The 9097-nt window shown below is 42.7% G+C and overlaps 1 protein-coding gene across 1 annotated transcript; it reads left to right on the plus strand.

Annotated features, from left to right (window-relative positions):
- Positions 1-375: 375 nt before the first annotated feature.
- LOC117647906 lies at positions 376-8858 on the plus strand. Its single transcript, XM_034389880.1, has 26 exons — positions 376-388; positions 470-559; positions 641-730; positions 984-1121; positions 1212-1286; positions 1375-1518; positions 1590-2005; positions 2104-2490; positions 2810-2869; positions 2979-3014; positions 3086-3264; positions 3394-3499; positions 3648-3829; positions 4010-4163; positions 4244-4310; positions 4951-5035; positions 5113-5286; positions 5939-5996; positions 6066-6147; positions 6228-6514; positions 6794-6856; positions 6929-7318; positions 7441-7687; positions 7784-8091; positions 8173-8369; positions 8447-8858. The coding sequence occupies exons 1-26, from the start codon at positions 376-378 to the stop codon at positions 8856-8858; spliced, it is 4440 nt and encodes a 1479-aa protein (XP_034245771.1).
- Positions 8859-9097: the final 239 nt, after the last annotated feature.

The following is a 9097-nucleotide window of genomic DNA, read 5'->3' on the forward strand; positions in this document are numbered from 1 at the left end:
CGACACAATACTCATGGCGTTTGGTGATAATGATGATAAAGACATAGGTTAGCAGCGTTTTAAACAGACAAGTGGTTTCAATTATACATCTTGCCATGTTTAAGACTGACTGTTAACGTTTTGTCTTGGGCTCCGCTTTATCTTCCTTGGCCTGAAAGGCAGCCATGGCAGTCGCGGTGCGTCGCGGTGCGTCGCGGTGCGTCGCGGTGCGTCGCGGTGCGTCGCGGTGCGTCGCGGTGCGTCGCGGTGCGTCGCGGTGCGTCGCGGTGCGTCGCGGTGCGTCGCGGTGCGTCGCGGTGCGTCGCGGAGCGTTTCAAAGAAATGACCAGATTGTCCTGTTTTGCAGGGAAGTGTTGCGCACACTATATGGCAGACATGTCTTATGATCGTAAGTGGCAATTTGTTTGAAGCAGAAAATGTCTACTCTTACAGGTGTCTCCTAGTTTGCATTGGCTTTCTTTTATTTCAGCACTACGACAGGGCAGTGATTCACAACTCAAGATGAATCCATTTGCTATGAACTTTAAATTTTTGTCCCTGGCTGGTGAAAACACAAATGGTGAGTTTATTCTGCTTTGTGTATAACGTACTGTTCTGATTGAGTTTCGTTTACGTTAATGAAAATGTGTACACATTTCAGAAATTGGACAAAGCAAACAGTTGACTACGGAGTTAACGTTTGCATCCAAATTTAAATTTGCAGCAACACCCAAATGTCTCCAAGAAACTAGTAAGTGTGTGAATGAACGGAAAGCAAATTAAGAAAGTCTGCTTCAAACTCAAAATTTTTCCGAACACGCTTTAAGAGTGTGCGCTCAAAACACTCTTCTCTGGGTGTGCTTCTAAAATAAACTCTGCACTCACAAAAAAGTGCGTTTTCTGAGCGCACTTTTTTTGATTTTGTACTGCAAGAATGTTACTTGAATCATGTACATTTTAGAATTTGAACTTGATATTACAAGTGTTTTTTATTTTAATTAAAGATACGATATTGGGCGAGAATCTGTCAACTGCAGATGGCAACCACACTGAACCTCTCACACAGGAGCAGCTCTTAACAGCCACCTCGAATTCTGCAGCACCTAGTGAAAGGCCACTTGCCAAAAGTTCACAAGGGACCGGTGAGAATTAAAAGTATTTCATGAAGAATGTCATAAGAACCTTTACTGCTTAAAATCCTATGCTTATCTTTATTTATATACCAATTTCAGGAATGGAACGAGTGGAGTTAGTTAAGAAAACATTTGCATCAAAATTCAAATTTGCCGAAGAACAAAACGCTACTTGTAAGGCAATTAATTACTAAGGAAATACTAGTTTGTAGTAATTTTTACTCAGTAAATATTGTTTGAACTTTTGATATTTTTTTTTCAGATATGCCAAAGGACATTACTCAGACAGGAATCGAAGGACTTCATTCCAAATCTGCCATCCAAAAACAGGCTTTTACAGAAATCTTGAAATCTGGGTGTAATTTTGAATCCAAATTAAATTTTATGGAGGGAAAATCCACTGATAGTAAGTGCAGCTCACAACTTTCGAACACACACATATTTTATAACAAAATACTCAGTAAGTCACGTTTCCAGGCAAAAAGAAACTTTCGACTTCACACGAACACGTTTCCCTTTTGGAGAGATGTCGATTTCACGAAAGGGGAAAGGAAAAAGTGAGGAAAGTCATTGCAGCACTGGCAAAGAAAAGCTCAGAGCCGTACGGCCCGAAGCTTTTATTGGAAGCGAACAAAGTGATTAAGGTCATCGAAGCCATGCCCTGTAATGGAAAAACACTGCTTCAATATTTTTTGTACACTATTCGATTCTTAAAAGATATGAGTAAGAAAGAATACCCCGAGGCCAAAAAAACAGTCGATGTGCTGCAGAGGTATAAAATTGTCAACTATCAGCATTATGCAAGGATGCCAAAAGATGACAAAAAACCCTCTTTGAAAAGGACTGCACTAGTTAACTCCCACAAAGACCTATTTGAAAGAAATCTTTTACAGGTAAATTTTTAGAAATTTGAATTTGGTTTAATGGCAACTTTATTTAAATTTAAATTAGTGTTACTAAAGCTCCTTCGTTTGTGTGTATCTGGTATCAGCTTAAGGATGCTATGGCCAAGATGAAGAAGCCAATAACTATTGGGCGCAGTTCGGCCTTGTCTCGTGACTGGATGCGAATCACTGGATTTCTCACATTGTGGCTTGAAGAGGAAATCGGCTTCGGTTGCTGCCACAAGATGTTTAGCCGTGACGCACTTTTCAAAGCCACACCAACACCAGGCAATCATTTGTACGAGATAAGCTTCAAAGGCCCAAAGGGGATTCTGAAGAAAGCGATGACTGCCAGATTGCATCAGTGCCTCATACATTACAGCTGCATAAGGAGCTGGAGGTTACCACGAAACAGTCATTTTCTGATCGGTATTAATGGACAGCCTTTTCTAGCAAAAAACCAGGAGCGATATGTACCCCAAGTGACTCCCCTGGTGACTCTATCCCATAAAAATTTAAAAAAAAAATTGAAAAATTGAATTTGTTGTAAATTTTGCTAGACAAATACTACTTATCACAAAAATGAGTGCATGTCTCACACACTCCGAATATGAGAAGTAAATGTTTATACTTCTTCACGAGCCAGAACGAAATGCGAAACATAATCTTCAGTTTGTAAGAAAAATGTCATTTTCAGAATTTTCTCGATGTGTCAAAAATAAATGTACAGATGAGAGACAAATAAAATTGAATAAAACACCTCGCGAAAATGAAAGTTTTATTAAGCCTTTTATGTCCTTAAATCATTCGCAGTGCTTTTTTATGTCATTGCCAGTGGCCATGAGTTCTACTGAAATATACTTATGCTACCACGTACTAAATTAATTTGTGTGGTGTACGTTTCAGATTTTTATGAGAGATGTCGTCCAATATAACTCCAACGTGGGACGCGTTTAAAAACTTTAACTGTTTCGTCGAACAGCACGAGAAAGAGCTGGAGGCGAATGGCTATCTCTTGGTAATTAGAGAATTTCAAACTAAGCTAAAACTAAATACTGAGACCATTATAAAACGATTTATCCTTTTCAGATCAATCCTCCACAACAGTGGAAACAGTTGCTGGGCCAAGAGAAGCTAGATGGCTTTCTGAATTTCTCCTTTAAGCCGGAAAAAATTGAATATAAACCTAATGACGATGAAAGTGGTTGTGCATTCGATGTGAGCAGCACGCAGAATGTTGTAACAGTCTCTGCGTTCAGCCAAAGGGAGTAAGTGGCTAATTCAGTTTGTTCACATTAATAAATCATACTTGAAAGAGTCCAAATTATTCCCGACCTAAATATATGTTTTTTCCATATATCTTTAATCATCTATTAAACAAAATATGGGTTAAACAGGTACCCGTGTACGGAATACAAATCGTTCTTCAGCCACCTTGGTCAATACTCAGCTGAATTTGGAGTTGCCATCAAAGGAGAAAATCTCTTTCCAGACAACCTCGAGGTGAGAATACTTTGCAAATCCTTCTGAGTCATTTTCTAGTGTCGAAGAGTTTTTCTTGCTGTCCCAGAACTCGTAACGTATTCATTAACATAGCTTTATTTTTTCCCCGTATACTGAACACACTAAACAAGGGAAATAAATATTTCAGGTGTGGAATCTGAGTCGGTTGGGTGACCCTATGTCATCCGTGCAGAGAGAAAACAAAGAACTGCCAGGAATTACATCACCTCTCGTCCACATTGGTGCGCTTGGGCCCTGCTCCGCCCTTCAGACTGAAAGTGCAAACCTGTACACCATCACCTTCGTGCATCAAGGCTTGCCTACTGAATGGTAAAATGCTTTGCTTTTTCATTTTTCTTTAACTTTAAATCGTTTTAACGAACAAATAAGAACCCACAGTCATAGTTATGACAGAAAATATAATGACTACTGTTAAATTACGATTCATTATTATTTGTTTTGAGATACGTCCAGGTTTTTAATAAGGCGATCGTATGTTTCGACCAACAGGACTGTGTTTCCAAGTTCAGAAAAACACAAGATTGATGAACTGTACCCCCAAATCGCTCCAGGCCATCGGTGTGCCTTCAATGAATTGGAAAGGCACCAAGTAGGATTTATCAATCCGTTTGGACCACAAGTGTCTGGTCTGCGAATGTCTACGGTTTGTAGAAACGTTCATAAACACACTGAAAGAGAAACATTGCAGGATTTTCATGTTTTTAATGTAATGGTTTTCTTCAGTTCACCCAGACAGCAGGACAATTTGTTATCATCAGCCCTGGAGCATATCATCAGAGATTCAGCAGAGGTATTCGCTCTTTGATCTTAAAAAAGTGCAAGCAACGCAACAATCTCGTTTTGGCTATACAGCTGGGCCACTCCGAGGCGAAGATAGCCGAATAACGGTCCCGAAAAAAACCGAGCGTCCTTGAGACGCGGGGAAAGCTCGTTAGCACTTTACTTAGGCTCCTGCGCCCCTGCCCCGCGCAGGGCAGGGCAGGGCTGACCAGCCGGCCGAGGGATTGCTGCCAACTTCATCCCCCGTCTCACATTGAACCGAAGAGTCTAATTAGTTTGACAAAGCGCGTCAGTGACACGAAAATAAACACTTTAAATAAAAAGAATCATTTCTAAATTCCTGTTTTTGACCTCAAAATGAAACTATGCGTGAGTGCACAATTTGGTATTATTGACTGACATTTCAGCTCAAACTACAAACTTGGTTCTTTCCTTAAAATTATTTCTTGCCACCAATGCATTGTAGTACCCAGATAAGACGCTTTGGTTCAACGTTTTGTGCTGGGCCCTCTCGTCAATCCCTCGGTTAGCGGGCCGCCCAGGCTCTGACTGGGCTCGCCCGGCCTTCCCCACACGGAGCGGTCCGCAAAACATGCAGGATGGACCACACAGGCCTAAACGAGATTGTATTTTGACGTTTGTAACGCCAGGTTTCAACATTGTTTCGTCAATATCGTTCGGGGCAAAGGACTGGATGATTCAGGTTCCGGACTGTACACTCTGCCCCGGTCACAGGTTTGGATAGTTTATATTCGTTATCATTGTCGTGCGTTCAATTAAAACTTATAGTAAGTAGAGGTTTTCTGTTACAGATCAGAGGAAAACAGCGAAAATGAGCAGCCCGTTTCGCTGGGATCGGGATCAGGCACACCGGGGTCCAGTTTAGAGGACGACAGCAATAATAAGCAGCACGTGTCACAGGGATCGGGTTCAGCAACTTCGGGGCCAGGAACGTCGGGGGCGGAACCGACTTCCCCCGAGGACAAGTAAGGACACTAAGTACTGAGGGTTGCACGGTGCAGACAAACGAAGGAGAATCTGGGCCTAGCCCGCCTCAAATTCGATATTACTACGTGGTCGCCCCGTAAATTCATCCACATTTTTCTTTAATTTTTGCCCGTTTCCATTCTTTGTGAACATAGGGACCGAAAATGGGCATAATAGATGGATCTGTTGACCGTTCTACGTTGAAAGTTCGTTCGTTGTCCGTGAAACCGGAAATCTTGACCAATTGGTAACAGCCTCCTTTGAAAGAAACCCCCCGGTTGAAATTATGATCCAAACCAAGGCGGGCCGCCGCAGGTGATTTGGTCTACAAGGGTCGAGGAGGATTGCTGAAGGATACAGCAAGGGCTTGTAGGGTACCTTTGAATCCTTGCCTGACAAAACAATGGTGCCGTTCAAGCCAACGAGAAGTTTGGCCCGTGCAAACCCAGTGGGAATATTTCGAACCCCTTTTATTCCAGTTTTGCATTGAAACCTATGTTTGTGAGGGGGAAAAGGAGAAAATAAACTATTTGCCCGAGAAGCAAGTGCAAACCGAGGGTTTAAAAGAATGGAACCAAACATTTGTTAAAAAGCGGGCCAAAGTTGCCGATATAATTCGAGTTCCTGTTATTCCCGTTGTACCTCTAACAGAGGGAGCCGTAAAAAGCAAAATAAATCGGATTTAGACTTAAAGTCACAAAGTGAAAGTGTAAGTCTTTTTCCTGTTGCAAAAACGATAGAAAAGTGTGTTTCTTCAATAAAAACGATTCGTTTTCAGGAAGACTGTTATGAGTTTAAATCATTTGATGATCCAAAACCAAGGCCGGGCCGAGGCCGCCCGAGGGATCCCAAGAAGCTCGGTAATCATAATGCTGCTTGTTATTCTGCATTGTTTTAGTACACCCTTTCAATGATTGCCTTTCTCTCATTTCATCTTTAGAAAACTCTGCGACAAGGCCAACAAAAATGTGCCCCAAGTGCAGAACCATCTGTGACAAAAATTTCGACCGCCACTTGAACCTCCACTTTGACGCTGAAACAAGCTTGGGGAGGCGGGAAAAGGAGAAAGTTAAAGAAGAGGCCACGAGAAGGACAGTGCAGGGAATCAGAGATAGTCAAATGGATTTGCTCCCCAAAACATTTTCTGAACAATTAAAAAGCAATCCATTGATTCGGTATCAATTTACGGAGTTCCTGGATAATATCGGTGTGGCCTATCCAAAGGAGGTGCGTGCAAACAATTTAATTCATTCATTTTCACTTAGTTCACGATGGGACCGTGACAGTGTTACGACTGGACCGTGACAGTGGCAGAGTCACAATGTGACCATGACGGTGTCACTATGTCACCGTGACAGAGTCACAATGTGACCGTGACAGTGTCACAATGTGACCGTGACAGTGTCACGGTGGGACCGTGACAGAGTCACTATGTGACCGTGACAGTGTCACGATGGGACCGTGGAGGCACGACTGTAGTAACTGATTAAGGTTTTGTTCGCTTAGGATCAAGAAAGGCCCCAAAAAAGGAAAATGGAAGAGGTGGTGGAGGAGATAGACGAGACAGAGGTATGTCCTAATCATGCTGCGCCCCCTTCTCGTCTTTCAAACTTTATTAATTTAACGCCTTGCACTCATCAGGGAAGCGATGCTCAACGTCCCGAAAAGAGCGCAAGAAAACGGCTGCAAGAAATGGGTTATCCAAGCCTGGATGAAAACAAGAGCATCGTCCGAGCGCTGGTGAATTACTCGACAGGCGGCCATCGGCGGAGCCTGCAGGTTAAAAATGCTCTTTGCCAGATCAGGAGGATTCTGGGTTACGTGGAGTACATGGTGGGGACACAGGATAGCCACGGCTGGACTCTCCTTCTCCACACAGACAGAATGAAGGAGTATGTGCAGATGGTTAGCGAAATAGGAGGCGCAACAGCATCCACAACTAAAAATTATGTGGACAAAGCGTTGACAATAATGAAAATGGTACCGGACGTATTCTATGAAGCGGACGGGATGCCAAGTGATACAAATGAGGTAGGTTTTTCAGAAAACATCCATAGGGGATTCACTTTACACTGCGTCCTTTTTTCACACTTTGCGCGCTGGGTCACTTTAAAATATTCCTTGTTAATTAGAAAATTTCACTTAATTTGCAGCACAAAAAATACATGGATGCCCTCAAAAAAGCAACAAGCATTATGGCAGATTTTGGCCTTCGCAAGACAGAGGAAAAAGATCGGGAGCTGGCAAGCCGAAAATGTGCTTTGGGTGAAAATTTGCCGGATGTTGCCGCATGGGAAGAGTACATTCTGGACAGTGACAATGTGAGCCAGTTCGGTGAGCAGTTAAAGGCTCTCGAGTCAGCAAGTGACGAAGAGATCCAGCAACTTGGAAAAAAGCCCGGTATGAATAGAAATAGACCAATTTACAGCCCCTCCCCCCCCCCCCGGTTTCAACTGATTTCTTCTAAAAAAAGTATTTTTGCTTCCATGTTAACAGACGAGAGTCATCTTCGCGAGGCTTTTAACCAGGTAGTGGAGTTCATGGCTACGAGACAGCTTTTCCTCGCCGCGAGGCCCGGCGAAATTTCTAAGTGCACATTCGCCGAAATAAACTCGCCAAGCTTGTTCAGGGACACCTTACACATTTCAGTGGCATCTCACAAAACAGGAAGAATAAAACAGGCCACAATAGCGATTGAAAAGGAACATCAAATGGATTTCTTACGATACGTCGCTGTGCTCAAGCGCTTTAAGCCACCTCCAGCATACGGCTTTCCTTTTCTTTCCCCAACAAAGGGATTCGTCGTAAGTATCTGATTTGCCCAAAATATGTGCCCAAGAAAACCAAGAGACAATTACTTGAATTTTTTTAACTTTCACGCTTAGGAACATACAAAAATTTACCGAAGACTCAATGTTTGGCTGGAAAAAAATGGCCGCGAGAGGTTTACGTGCACAAAACTGCGTAAAACCGTTGAAACTACAGTGGATCTTTATGGATCTACGCATGATAAAGAGCTGGTGGCTACCGGTTTGAATCACTCGCCACACACTGTCAAAAAGTATTACAGAGTGCAGACAAGGTGAGGTCTACTTTACGGTACCTTCACCGTTAAAACTTACACTAAAATACATTTACTAAAAAAATAATTTGTTCCAGTGAGAAGGCTGCAGCTGAAAAAGCGGCCATCAAAAAAGCAACTGCAGAGGCCAAGCTCAGAGCACTGTTGGTCAAACTTCCACCGGCGTTCCCGGTCAACATCTTTGAAGGCCCTTGGAACAGGGAGAAACTCACCGAATGGGCACGGCGAGAGACGAAGACCGACGACTTGGTGATGAACGACGGGCTGTTCAGCAACTACATGACTAGCTGGAGGGAGGCTGCTAAGCCGTTGATGGTCGCGGAGTGTCGGAGGACACTCTCGAGTGGAACATCAACCCTGGAAGAAATCAAGCAGGTGTTACAGACGCCAGTGTTTGAGACGGTACAATTTGATATCCTGGCAGAGTTACAGGAGCTGCGAGTTCGTCTCCCTCGAATTAAAATCCATAATCAATCCCAGGGAGAATAAATGAATGTAAAGGGAAATCAAGAAATAAAATAACTAGTATTAAACCAAAAAATTAAAAGAATAAATAAGAGTTGCACGATTTTGCTTTTATTAACATCAGCGTCACCCTATCAAATATGTATTCAAAAACAAAGAAAACTCTGAAATATGGCAGATGATTGTGGAAGCATACCCCAAACATCACAGAGAATGAAAGTCCATAATCACGACCAACGTGATGAGCAACGAAAAATGCACTG

Source organism: Thrips palmi, unplaced genomic scaffold, assembly GCF_012932325.1.
Source record: "Thrips palmi isolate BJ-2018 unplaced genomic scaffold, TpBJ-2018v1 HiC_scaffold_3, whole genome shotgun sequence".
Classification (NCBI taxonomy): Eukaryota; Metazoa; Arthropoda; class Insecta; order Thysanoptera; family Thripidae; genus Thrips; species Thrips palmi.